At 37.2% G+C, this 14,066-nt stretch overlaps 1 protein-coding gene across 2 annotated transcripts in view; it reads left to right on the top strand.

The window, feature by feature from the left end:
- TRIM24 (tripartite motif containing 24) overlaps positions 1-14,066 on the top strand; it is a 93,894-nt gene that overhangs the window by 62,270 nt on the left and 17,558 nt on the right. Inside the window, exons 8-11 of one of the 2 annotated variants that reach the window (XM_059933285.1) lie at positions 1,596-1,713; positions 4,215-4,381; positions 9,697-9,870; positions 13,738-13,911. In XM_059933285.1, the coding sequence (XP_059789268.1) occupies positions 1,596-1,713; positions 4,215-4,381; positions 9,697-9,870; positions 13,738-13,911 (633 nt within the window). Of the gene's footprint in view, positions 1-1,595; positions 1,714-4,214; positions 4,484-9,696; positions 9,871-13,737; positions 13,912-14,066 lie in introns of both variants that reach the window. The other variant, XM_059933284.1, reaches the window with a different exon arrangement.

Here is a 14,066-nt window from a genome sequence, read left to right as displayed (position 1 = left end):
ATGGTTTCAAGGAAGAATGGGAGGAGAGGAATGGGGGACATTATAGATGAGTCTTTTGAAGAGTTTTGCCAGAAAAGAGAGCAGAAAAATGGGAGTTTTGCCAGAAAAGAGAGCAGTTGATGGCGGGAGAAAAGGAGCCAAGAGTTCTGTTTTTAGCTGGGAAAAGTTAAACATGTTTATGTGTTAATGGGACTGATGCAGTAAAATGGAAAGCTTGATGGATACAGGAGAGGGGAGAAAATTGCTGAGCAGTGTCTTTGTGTCGGCAAGAGGGTGTTGGGCACTATTGCACGAGTGCAAGGATTGGCTTTAGCTAGAAGCGTGGCCAGTTAATCCATTGTGATAGGAGGGAACGCTAATACTGGTAGGTGGTGGAAGTTTTTGGAAGTTCCCTGATTGTTCCTGTTTTTTTCAGTGAACAGTAATCAGGACCATCAGCTGAGATGGAGAATGGGGGAGGAGATGCTGGAGATTTGAAAAGAGAAAGGAGGTTTGAAATAGTCATTTAGGAGAGTAGGGACGTGAAGGACCAGAGGCCCGTCAACCTTAGGGCCCTACCTAAAATGAGCAGGCTGTGTTTGAAGTTTGGTCAGCCCCTTTATCAGTCCAATTATAGTGAGTCAAAAGTTAGATTTAACCAGGGTTGTTTGTTGGTTGTTGTTTGGGGAAAAGGTTGAGGAGTGGGAAGGGAGTATGTGTAATTTGACATGTGAGAGAAAGAGGTGTTGAGGGTATATACAAAGAAATGATTATGAGGATTAACCCTGGGATTTGAGCTGGATAAGGAGGAACTGAGGGCTAGGGTAAGGGTATTGGTAAGATGAGATCGAAGGACAGGGAAAATTTTAAGAGCAAAGGTTTATAGGACCTTTAGGGTTTGTAGGATTATTGGTATCTGGGCACTAGAAGGGAGTAAGCTGGAAAGAAAGATCATCTAGTTGGATATAAAATCATCAAGAATTAAGACAGGAGTAATGTTGGCGATGGTGATCGTGAGCCAGGAGCTAAACTCTTCAAGACTGAGGGAGAGTGACTGAGTATTCACTGAGGACTGCAGTGTGGAGGAGATGGGGGCTGTGGTGTGATGACCCGAGATTCACAGCATAGGAGCAAGGAGAGCCATCCCACTAGTAGGCCTAGTTATGAGCTGTACTTACGTTTCCTGAGCAGAGAGTAATTTGTATTTTCTGTAATTCATTAGCCGCCTAATCTCAACTCTGCATCCTTCTTTGAAAGAGTAAGTACAATAAATAAAAGCAGAATTTGTGAAAATTTTTTATTTTACAGGTACTTGGTTGGTGCTTCTGTGAAGTTTACATAATTCAAAAAACTAACTTTAAGCTAGTTGAAGTTAGTTTTTTGTATTCAACAGTATAGCTGAGTTGTACCTCAAAACTTCTAACATGTTTTGGAAGGAAAACTGCGTTGTCTGTCCACTTCTTTATAACTTATAACTTATATATATATATGATTGCTTATTTTGTGTTAGCATACATGTGATACAGAGACCATTTTTTGTGTATTTATTGGGAACTTAATAAATTATTTGCCTAATAAAGATTTTGATGTTTAGTTGTCTCTCTGCTTTCTTCTAGATTACATACCGGTTACGGCACCTCCTTCGAGCAAGGTGTGATGCTTCCCCAGTGACCAACAATACCATCCAATTTCACTGTGATCCTAGTTTCTGGGCTCAAAATATTATCAATTTAGGTAGGCCGTATGTACATTTTCTCAAAGTGCCATTTGTTTCTGGTACTCTTAATGATTATGAGATTATTGAAAATGTATTCCCTTCCACCCCCAAAGTGTGTTTATCATTTTGTTTTAAGTACATGGAATTTTCACTAGTATTTCATTAGTGTTTGTATATGTGTGACACATGCATGAATATAAACACACATGTAAATATGTGAATGATATGAAACATCCTTTATATTGACTCACAGGGTGTCTAGATTTCTGGATTTAGGAGGTTTTTTTTTCTTTCCCATGGAATCTTGCTTGTACTGTTAATTACATACTTATCAGAATGGTTGATAAAACTCTTGACTTGTGACTGCCATTAATATAGGATTTTTTATATTTAGAATGTTTTCTGTTAAAACAGGACTTCTCATACAATTATTGGCTTACTTACTCTTGAGAGCCAGTCATCAGGCACCTAATGCTTCATTTGCTTTATCTAGCTAGGGAAGACTTCTCATTTTTTCTTTTGCCTTTTATGTAATTATTATATAATTTTTAACCTCCTAACTGAAGTGTACCATATGTACAGATAAGTGCCCAAATTTTAAGTACTAGAGCGCACTGAGTTATCACAAAGGGGGACTATCATTATGGTATCATTTGGTAACATCAAATATCCTTGCAGGCAGTACTTGCTACATTATGTGCTAGTAGAAAAAGTCTTCAGTTTTTGCCTCCTTTCTTAATTTCTCACAGGGAGACTATAGAAACAGAAATTTAAGAATTCCATATACATTCTCCATCAACCACTAGTATTCCCTTTGATGACAGTTTTTGGGCTCATTGAGTTTGTTTCAAAATCTTGAAAGATGGTTGCTCTCTCATTCCCTAAGCTAGATTCTGGGTAAGAAAGGAAGAAATGGCTGGAAAGAGAGCCATTGCTCTCAGAACACACCAGGAAAGGAAGAAATAGGCTTACACAAACCTCATTCATACATGGGAAGAACAGAAGGAATGGTAATAAGGTGACCCTTTGAAGGAAAGGTCATAAGTTGACTCCTGCAGCTCAGTCTAGAAGCACATATTTATTGATTGATTGATACATAGCAAGCAACTGGAATCATACACACTCTCACCTATGTAACTAAAAAGAAGCACCTTAATACAAAGCGTGTATATAAGTTAACTATCTCCTACCCTCCACCATATATGCAGCTATATAGAGAACCTATCACAGTTATATATCCACACAAATAGTCATATGTAGAATTGTATGTACTTATAAGCATATCATTTAAAACATAGACCACATGATGTAAACATAAATAAAATTAAGAATATGTGTAACTGTATACACATAAATGGATATAGTTTTAGATAAGTCTACAGCAAAAACAAAAATATCTGTTTGTGAGGAGTTTGTAAAACAATATCCTTTACTGTAGGACTTCTCAGAGCTGTCCTATACAGCTCTGTAAATTGCCATTTACAATGAGATTTACATTTTGAATCTTCAAAGGAGACAAGTTTCCCAAACTTGGTTATTTATGGCTTCTGAGAAACATGTTATAGAAGACTACAAGGGAAAAATGTTGATTTGGATGAATATTCAGTTAGTGTCTTTGTGACTTTGGGTAAGTTGTTCAATCTCTCTGAACCTTAAATCCCTTATCTGTACAGAGGACTTTAACAATATACATAGACCTACTGTCGCAGTATCTAATACAGAGTAAGTATTTAATGAATGATAACTGTATTTTTTAGGATGCATATGCTTATTAAATCAGAAACATTTAACTGAGTCTCTGCTGTTGAAGAAATCAAGCTTTGCCTTATGCTTGGACCAGACCTGTTAGAGGTACCTTTAAACTCTAACAGTATAGTTATAAGGCAGATTATTCTCCATCAGAGAACTAACAGTATACTCTGTGAAAGTGTAAAGAACTTGAGAGATGACTAAATCAGAAATACTGTGGCATTTAGATCCAATGTCAGGTTTGCTTGTTTTGTTTTGATATGCAACAGCAGTCCTCAAAGTAGAGTCTGAGGGTCCTTCAGGTGATGCCAGAGGCCTCCCGTTTCCAAGTACATATCCATGTATGGCTGGATTTTCTTCATATATTTAAACAATATATTAGATAATGCAGAAACAGGTATGAGAGTTCAGCCATTAAGCCAGATATTTAAAGAGATGTTTGAAAATGTAAAATAGCGCCACTCTTCACTACATTTTTTTGAAAATAAGTATTTTTTCATAAAAATGTATTATGGGTTGTCACTTTTAAATGAATTAGTGAGGAAAAATGTTTTTAATTCTCATTTTTAGTTTCGAATATGGTAAATTTTGATTGATAGAACCTACATAAACAGAAGCTCTTTGGGGTTTCTATTTTTAAGAGTATAAAGGGTTCCTGAGAGAAAAAGAAGTTCCTTGGCAATCCTGAAGATCAGTAAAAATAGCCTTACAAAATATGGTATTTCACTACCAGAAAATCTTTAGAACTTAACCTTTTCTCTTTAATTAGGTTCTTTAGTAATCGAAGATAAAGAGAGTCAACCACAAATGCCTAAGCAGAATCCTGTCATGGAACAGAATTCACAGCCACCAGGTGGTTTATCTTCAAACCAGTTATCCAAGTTTCCAACACAGATCAGCCTAGCTCAATTACGACTCCAGCATATGCAGCAACAGGTAATGGCTCAGAGGCAACAGGTGCAACGGAGGCCAGCACCTGTGGGTTTACCAAACCCTAGAATGCAGGGGCCCATCCAGCAACCTTCCATCTCTCATCAGGTAAATTTGGAAGCAGGCCTGTCCTAACTTAGATAATTATAGTACAGTTGTATTCAGCAGCTCCTAAAATAACTAAGGCATCTTTCATCCATGACTTAAATATATGAATTTATAAAAATTTATCACATTAAGGATCCCTGATTTAACTCTAGATTTTAGCCCTTCTCAAAAAGAAATTAATGGTTTATTTAATTGGGACATCTATTCTCATCTGCTCTCTTTCATCTTCAGATTATAAGAGGATAAATGATTGCATTCCTAAATAACCAATGTATATGATTGATGGGAAAAGTTGTGTACCTGTAACTCATAATTCTTATATTAGTGCTTCAGGATGACTAATACTTTAGGTTATCTGTTCTCTGTAAGGATGCAGTGTTTAGAAAATCACATTGCATCTTAGAAACTAGGACAAAATGAAATAGAAAAGGGCAAGGGTGTGATTCGTTAGAAGTTTACCGTTTTCAAACTTTATTTCTGAGCAAATGTTCCATGAACCATTCTTATTTTAATCCATACAAATTGTCTGTTATTTTCAGTTACTTTTATTTATTAATTTATACTCCCTATTTCTCAGAAGAATTTTAACTGATTCACAGTAAATGACACAAATGAAATGGCATAGGGATTAATAAGTGTTAAGAATACTCAAATAAAGCACACAGAACTAAGCTAAGGGTTCTCATTATGCTTGAGAGCAAGACTTAGCTCAATTTTTTGTCAGCCAAACAAAGAAGAAACAGGAATAATATCTATATTATTTGATTAAAAGGAACATGCCATTAAAGGAGAAATTTTTTACTAGTATTTTTTTAGCACTAAGAGGAATATATAATGTGGTTCTTTATGAAAAAGCAATTAAATGCATAATAGCATTTTTTGGTAGCAGTTTTACAAAACAGATGATCTTCATAGGACTTTCTTTTTTTTTTTTTTTTTTTAATTTTTATTTATTTATTTATTTATTTATGGCTGTGTTGGGTCTTTCGTTTCTGTGCGAGGGCTTTCTCTAGTTGTGGCAAGTGGGGGCCACTCTTCATCGTGGTGCACGGGCCTCTCACTATCGCGGCCTCTCTTGTTGCGGAGCACAGGCTCCAGACGTGCAGGCTCAGTAACTGTGGCACACGGGCCCAGTTGCTCCGTGGCATGTGGGATCCTCCCAGACCAGGGCTCGAACCCGTGTCCCCTGCATTGGCAGGCAGATTCTCAACCACTGCGCCACCAGGGAAGCCCTTCATAGGACTCTTATTTCAACCCTGAATAAAAGTTGTGGGCATATGTAGATTCTGATTTTGTTAAATTGCTTCTGTGAAGGCCTGAGGTGTGATGTATTTGAAGTTTATGGCTGTCTAGTAATTTGATTAAGAAGGCATGTCAAATCCAGGAGAATATTAGTATGACCAGTTGATTATTCCTCTTGAACTTTGTTTTAACCCAGGTTTTAAAAGGAAGTAAATAACAAGCAATTTAAGAGGTCTTTGTTTGGTGAGTGTTCAATGGGAAAAGACATGTATGCTTTCGATATCAGGAGTGCAACTGGCAGAGTTGAGATTTTGTTAAGAAAATTGAGGAATAATTTTGTCACTACCTCTGCAGGCTGCAGGGTGACATATTGCAGGTAGACTGCAGAGCACCCAAATTGTTCTGAAGATAAATGTGAGGAGGAAAAGAGAGAGAAAATAATTACTTGTTCAGTGACTAGTGCTAAGCATTTGCCTGATTATTATTTATCTTAAGTGTCCGAGAGATGTTAAAGTGATTTTTTATTTAATACATAATTAACCTGAAATAAGATAAATCCATCATTTGTATTAATTCCCTTTTCACTAAGGAGTGAAGAACTGAGGCATTTTAATAGATACTACATGACTTGGGCACATTCTCAAACAGTTTTTTATATAAGCAGTGACAAACCAGAAGTGACCTTGATCGAGCCTTTAGCCTGCTTATCTCAGAAATTTGCTTTTGATCTTATTATTTCTCTCTAGGATTTACTGCTATATGATATATATAAAGTACAATCTTTATTATACAGCCTAATTTTCCCACTTATCAGTACATTTGACCCTTGAACAATGCAGGGGTTAGAAGCGCTAACCCTCCATATAGTTGAAAATCCATGCATAACTTATAGTTGGCCCTCTCTCTCTGCGGTTCCTCCATATCCACTGTTCTGCATCTGAGGATTCAACCAACCACGGACTGTGTGGTACTGAAGTATTCACTATTGAAAAAAATCCATGTCTAGGTGAACCTGCACAGTTCAAACCCATGTTGTGTTGTTCAAAGATCAACTGTAAAGTAATTTTCTCATCTTTTGGTCATTACCTCACACACCACTCTTTTTGTCTCCTCTCAATGACTCCTGAACTTTCTTCCAGTACTCTCATCTCTCATTTTATCTTTCCTGTGCCAAATACCCACTCCTACATTTTTCACTCATCAATTTTCCCTCATCTGTAAACTTTCACACTGCCTTACCCACCTGCTTTCTTAGTTTTCTAACAGTTTATTTGCATATATATATGTGGGAAAATATCTGTCTGTAAGCAGGGTGTATGTGTGCCTCCTTGTGAGGGTGTTCAAATCATACTCTACATCTGTCCAATAGGACCCAGGTCAATTTAAAGGCCTGCTTCTAAAAATCACTTATACAATAGTTCCCTATTTCTTCTTCCTCTGAAGATTAGCCGTGTAATCTGAATGATTAAAGAGTTGTGCGATACAGAGCTAGAATACATAGTTATATGACTGAGTGGTACGAACTTGATAAACATTATGCATCTCTGTTTATTGAGCGGTGTACAGTATACTCTATCATACTCTAATGGACAGGCCTAAGTTTGTTAGATCTAAGTATGTTATTTTATACATAATGGTTCTCACTCCTGGGCTAGATTTACTACTCTGGAGATAACTCTCATTCATATGTATACATTAATTTTCCTAAACAGTGGGTGGATGTTAGAAAGACATCTGCTATGCTTTGTGGTTATACTGACCTAGAATAAAATTAAAACCTGTAATAATAAAAGTATTTAGAGTGAAGGTGAGGATACTGATGATTATATGTCAGTTTGCTTAAGCTCTCAATTATTTCTCTATTCTCTCCCTTTTTTCCTTCTTGCAAATTAATTGATTCCATTTAATTAAAATAACACTGGTTTTGCTATTTCTTTTATGCTCATAACTAGTTGCTAGTCTTATTCTTTCAAGTTGCTTTTCCTGTCACAGTGTTCTTAGAAATTAACTCAATCAACTATAACAGTTTGGGAGAGGAAAGAAAAATCACCTTACATCTCACCACACTGGGATTCCTTGATGGGAGAGTTGACATCCAGTCCCACACTGATTTTTCACAGAGTACAGTACTCTGGCATCAAGTGTCATTTCTTGACTTAATCAATATATAAATCTCAGGGCAGGGGTAGGCAAAAGACTTCTATAACTACTTTTGTTCTCCCTTAAGGATCATTTTGGGTGCTTTTCCACTTTTTAAAAAATTGTCTCTTTGATTAACTTAGAAGTTTTCCACTATGATTCCCCAATTCTTCTCTGTTTGTGTTTCTATTGATATAAAACCCTTCAAGTCACAAAACTTTAATAGAAGAATCAAAGAGAATTGCTATGGCTTCAGGCTTACGCTTCTATAAGATTTTTTCATTTTCTCTTTTTCTCTAATATTTTTCTGTTCTTCACCCAGAAGAATAGAATTTCAAGAATTTCCCTTGATCTTGAAATGGTATTTAAATCTACTTTTCATTGGGTCTGTAATTGCTGGTCACTCTTGAAAGTTATTGACGGTGAACCCAGTGCGAACTAATTTGCAAGAGAGGGGAAAGAGAAGTAATTTACCCAGGAAAGGAGATGAATTCCAAAAATGGGAGAAGGAAAAGAACAAAACGAGGGCAGAGCTACACTTTATGGCTGTCTGCCTTCACAGTGTCAAAGTTTAAGATGTTGCTATTTCAGCCTTTATAAATTCCACATTTATTTTTCCCACCTTGAATGTGGGAGTTAATAGTTCCCTTTCTGAGAAGTTCTTATTCATATGCAGTTAAGATAGCCTGAAAATAAGTATTTACTTTGCAATAAGTTGCCAGCCTTAGAGAGAATTGGGTAGTCAAGGTGAGACTGGCATATACGGTTACCTTTTTCTAGAACACTGGTCTCAATTTCTGGGGGTAGCATTTATTGAGCAAACTAGGCTTGCCTTCCCAGCCCCTACCCTGCCCTATAATCAACCAGTGTTGTCCTTGAAGGGTGTCCTTTCCAAATCTATTTTCTTTTAGAGAGACTCATCCTCTAAGCTGTAATTAGTACCTTAACCCCCAGCTAAACACCAAAACATGTTTGGGTAATGAAATGGCAGACTAGTTTTGGATTAAAGCCTTAGTGCTGCCTTTAATGAGCTGTGTGACTTTTTTCAAGTTATCCCAGCTTTTTAACGTTTAGTGTCCTAATTTGTAAAATGAGGGGAGGGTAATAATGAGATAACACATGTAAAATGCCAGTCACAATGCCTGGCACATAGTTTGATCTCAATAAGATCTGATTCGTTAATTTTTAAATGTTATTAATATTCATCTGTTCATTATTTATGTTTTACTGCTTGGAGCCAGAGGACGTGAGTTCAAATCTCAGCTCCATTCCTCCTATCTTTGTTAATCTTGGACAAGTTATTTAAATTCTCTATATCTCAGTTCCCTTTTTTGTAAAACAGAGGTAATCCCTACCTTAGTGGATCATTGTGAAGATTAAATGGGTTAACACATGTAAAGCACTTAAAGTAGTACCTGACATGTAATAACTACTCAGTAAATGTTAGCAATTATTATTCTACCATCACATTATTTTAGGAAGATTGAAGAGGGCAATTCTTTGCAGAATATAACCATCAGGGACTTAGAAGAATACCAAAGACAAATTTTCCCTACTTGCCAGTGTGGCCTAGATCTAATCCTAGTTTAACCTACTTGCAGCTGGAAAATCCTCTCCCATGGGTCTTTCCTAATAAAACTTCTTTTCTTTAAATTGCTTATACACATTCTGGAAGGCTGTCCCCTCCCTCCGTACCCTTATTGTAATTTTAATAAATGATTCATCTGTGATAGAATTGCTGTCTTTCTGTAAAAGTTATAAAATAGAGTTCTTTATAATTTGTCTTTCAGGAGATGATTGTCACTGAGTTGGTTAAATTTCTTTTTTTCCAGCAACCTCCTCCACGTTTGATAAATTTTCAAAATCACAGCCCCAAACCCAATGGACCAGTTCTTCCTCCTCATCCTCAACAGCTAAGATATCCACCAAACCAGAATATGCCACGACAAGCGATAAAGCCCAACCCCCTGCAGATGGCTTTCCTGGCTCAACAAGCCATAAAACAGGTATATATATTTACTTCTCCACAGTTGCTTGTTCTGCTTCTCTCTACTTCCAAATCACATTGAATTTATGGATAGAGCAATGGTCATAAAGAGCAAGAGTAAGCTTTTTCCTTTTTTAAATAAATGTGGATTACAAAGTTTATTACAGACAGCCCTATAGAGACAAAGCTAAGAGAAAGGATCTTGATGCTTTGTAATTAACAAGAGAAATCAAGCCACTTACACAGAAGTGAAGGATCAGGATAATCGGTGAGTCATAGGTATGAATTTTTCAGTGTTAATGTGTGTAGCTTTTAGGTGAGTGCATTAAATTTCCTAAGACAGAATTATTCTAACAAATACAGATTGCATACTTAAAGAGAGACCAATAAACAAATCTTCAAAGTGTTTTAAGGAGACTTCTTGGACACCAACTTAGTATCACACAGTTTTAATATGTAGTACATATACATCTGATAAAGTTTAATATTTAAGGTTATATATTAACTCTTAGAAGGTTTAATATTTATCTAAGTTATAATTTATATTTGTATTATATAAATTTATAATATATATTATATATATATTCTTAGTGTTTTCAGGTAAAAATATTTTTTAGGTGTTAACACTGTTTTAAAAAGTTCTCCCAGTGCTTTGTCTTCTCCAAGTACTTGTGTCAAGCCTTTCCAGCTTATGACTAGTAGATTGATTTCAGTTTAATTTTTTTGCCAAGGCCGAAATAAAGAATATGATGCTATTCCCATAATTCTGTGACATTCATTTTAATCAAATGATTTGAAAGTAATATTCCAAAAATACACATGCTAAGTGTGTGTGTGTATATGTTTATAATTAGTTTGGTTTCGATAAAATATTAATACTTTCTAAAATAATATTTTAATTATTTTTAATAAAATTTATACCTATCTCTGTTTCATCATTAGAGGTGAGGTGAAAAGGGACCAGACTGCAGTTTGGTCTTAAATTCTGTTTATTTTCCTAATACTTTAGTGGCCTTGTACAAGTGTACTCTTTAAAATCTCCTTTGCCCCCACTATAGAGTGAGTGAGTACCTTGCAGAGTTGTGCTGAGACTTAGTGCTAGTGTATATAAAAGCACCTGGCACATTCTGGGTACTCAAATGTTTCCTTACCTCTTCCCTATGTATTATTTTTAATGGGTAGACATGCACTCTAAGAAGGTTTTTAAAAATGTTTCCTGGTCAAAAGTCTAAACATGAATGAATAAATGAACAAGCTAGGATAAAAGATAATGGGGAATTTGTTTTAATTGATAGAGTAGCTTAACAAATTATAGTATACTTGTACAGTGGAAGCGCTTTTTGGCTATTAAGAAAAGGCAGTAATCTATATATGATCTCCGAAGTATATTACACGGCAAAAAACTTTGTCAGATTTTTTTGTGAGTTATTCTCAATTTTGTGGTTTTGTTTTTGTTTTTTAAATCTCATATATATAGAAAAAACCTGGAAGGATACACATCAACTGTAACTGCTTATTCTGGGGAGGGAAGGAGGAAGAAAGAGAGACACAGACAGGTGGATGGATACGAGGGGTGGGTAGGTGGTAAAGATGACATTCATATTCACAGGGTTTTTTACTTAGTTTTTTCAGTGGAGCATGTAAATTAGATTTTTCAAAGTTAGAATATTTCCATCACTGTCACCCTATATTGTGTAGTCCATATATAAATGAAACTGAGTTTGGGAGTTTTTCCCCCTGCATAGTCTTAAGATACCTCTTAGTGGCTTTTTTCCCCCCAATATTTTATTATAAAAATTTTCAAACGTAGTAAGTTGAAAGAGTTGTATAGGGGACAGATTGCTCTATTTGCCTTCTCACTTATTATCCATATACCCATTTATCCATCCATCTGTCAATCAAACCTTCTCATTTTTTGATAGGTTTCAAAGTAAAGTATAGATAGCAGCATGGTTCATCTCTGTATACTTTATAGCATTCCTTTACCAATGTGTTTATTTCAGCCTCTAACATAAATGACAAAGAGTTTCCTCAGATGTTTATTGATGCTTAATTACCTGTTTGTGTATGAGAAATGGGTGTTTAGAAAAAAAAAAAAACCCGAAAGCCAGGGTGTGGGGCTAACGTTTGATGGCTGAATTTCACTCTTACGTGAGGGCTGCTAGGCATGTTTATTAGGAGAGTTACTAATGTCACTGTCTATAGGTAGTGGTCCAATTCGCAAAAGATCTTTCTGTTTCATGCCTGAAATGCAGGGCCTGGCTACTCATTGAAGCCAGCTGGGGGAAGAAGATTGTTAGCAGCCCAGAGGCAGAGTGGGCAGGAAGCTCGGCATTCAGTGTGTGTATGGTTTCTTACTCGTCATTTTCAGTGCAATGCTTCTTTTTTTCCTTAATTAATTAATTAATTTATTTATTTATTTTTGGCTGCGTTGGGTCTTTGTTGCTGCGCACAGGCTTTCTCTAGCCGTGGCGAGCAGGGGCTACTCTTCCTTGCGGTGTGCCAGCTTCTCATTGCGGTGGCTTCTCTTGTTGCAGAGCACGGGCTCTAGGCATGTGGGCTTCAGTAGTTGTGGCACGTGGGCTCAGTAGTTGTGGCTCACGGGCTCTAGAGCACAGGCTCAGTAGTTGTGGCGCATGGGCTTAGTTGCTCCGCGGCATGTGGGATCTTCCCGGACCAGGGCTCGAACCCGTGTACCCTGCATTGGCAGGCAGATTCTTAACCACTGTGCCACCCGGGAAGCCCATGTGCAATACTTCTGCCTTCAGCTGAGCCTAATGCTCGTCAGCCCAAAGACTGTTTTACCTATTCTAGAAAATTAATTTCCAGCCTTCTTTTGCAGAGGTGGAGGTAGTCCTTATTATCTTGGGGTAGCTACAGGTAAAGTAGGAAACGAACGTGAGATTTAATCCTTCTTAAACAGACTCTCAACAGATCATCCTGTTTTTAGCCCCAGTTTCACCTCTTATGCTTCTAATTCCCAAGCTCTTAGGGGTTCTGCAATATATGTTGATTTGCTTCTCTGTTTTCCCCACTGCCAGCTTAGATTTCAGCTTTATCCAATTGACTACGACTAATTCATTTGCTTTTTGTCCATTTGCCTTCCAGCTTCCAAAATGTGATTTCTGTCTTCTCCCGTTTGTTTTTTTTTTAATTAATTAATTTATTTATTTATGGCTGTGTTGGGTCTTCGTTTCTGTGCGAGGGCTTTCTCTAGTTGCGGCAAGTGGGGGCCACTCTTCATCGCGGTGCACGGGCCTCTCACTATTGCGGCCTCTCTTGTTGCGGAGCACAGGCTCCAGACGGGCAGGCTCAGTAATTGTGGCTCACGGGCCTAGTTGCTCCGCGGCATGTGGGATCTTCCCAGACCAGGGCTCGAACCCGTGTCCCCTGCATTGGCAGGCAGATTCTCAACCACTGCGCCACCAAGGAAGCCCCCTCCCCTGTTTTCTTTGTCTTTATGGGTCAGTGCCTTTTTTTAAAAAAATTCCCTTAACTGTCATTTTACTTTCAGGTGTATCAGGTAGGGACAGAAGAAAACGTATGTTTTCAGCCCTCCATCTCTACCTTGAAGTTGCTTTGTACATGTTTATATTTCTTTTCCAATATGTGTAAGCTTTCCAAGATTGGGTGCTGTGGTTTTCTTGTGAATACTAACTGTTGTCTTCTGGTAAAAATCAGTCCTTTTTATTTTTTATGTTTGGACAGGATTAATGAAAATTATATATACTTGTGTCCTCTCCCCTTCCCATTAAATTACAGTTGAATTCAAATAGCAGACTGTGTCTTTTACTTTGTTTTGTGTCTGGAACGGGGATTAGATGGACAATTTATGTCACAGGCCTGCTGATAGACAACCTTTCTTCTTTCCTTCTTGCTACCACAGTGGCAGATCAGCAGTGGGCAGGCCACCCCGTCACCTGCCAACAGCACGTCCTCTACTCCATCCAGTCCCACCATTACTAGTGCAGCAGGGTGTGATGGGAAGGCCTTTGGGTCACCTATGATTGATCTGAGCTCACCCGTGGGAGGTCCCTATAATCTTCCTTCTCTTCCAGATGTAAGTATACATAAAATTCATACTAAGAATCTGTTTCGAAAATTCTAAGTGAACTTGGATCTGGTAAAAGGCATGGGTTTGTTGGATTATAGGCTGTGCGTTTGTGTTTAGAAGTTGTTTTATCTTTTAGAAATATGGTAACAGCAGGAATAATA

This window comes from Balaenoptera ricei, chromosome 9, assembly GCF_028023285.1.
Source record: "Balaenoptera ricei isolate mBalRic1 chromosome 9, mBalRic1.hap2, whole genome shotgun sequence".
NCBI classification, from domain to species: Eukaryota; Metazoa; Chordata; class Mammalia; order Artiodactyla; family Balaenopteridae; genus Balaenoptera; species Balaenoptera ricei.
This window is presented reverse-complemented; position numbering and strand designations above follow the sequence as displayed.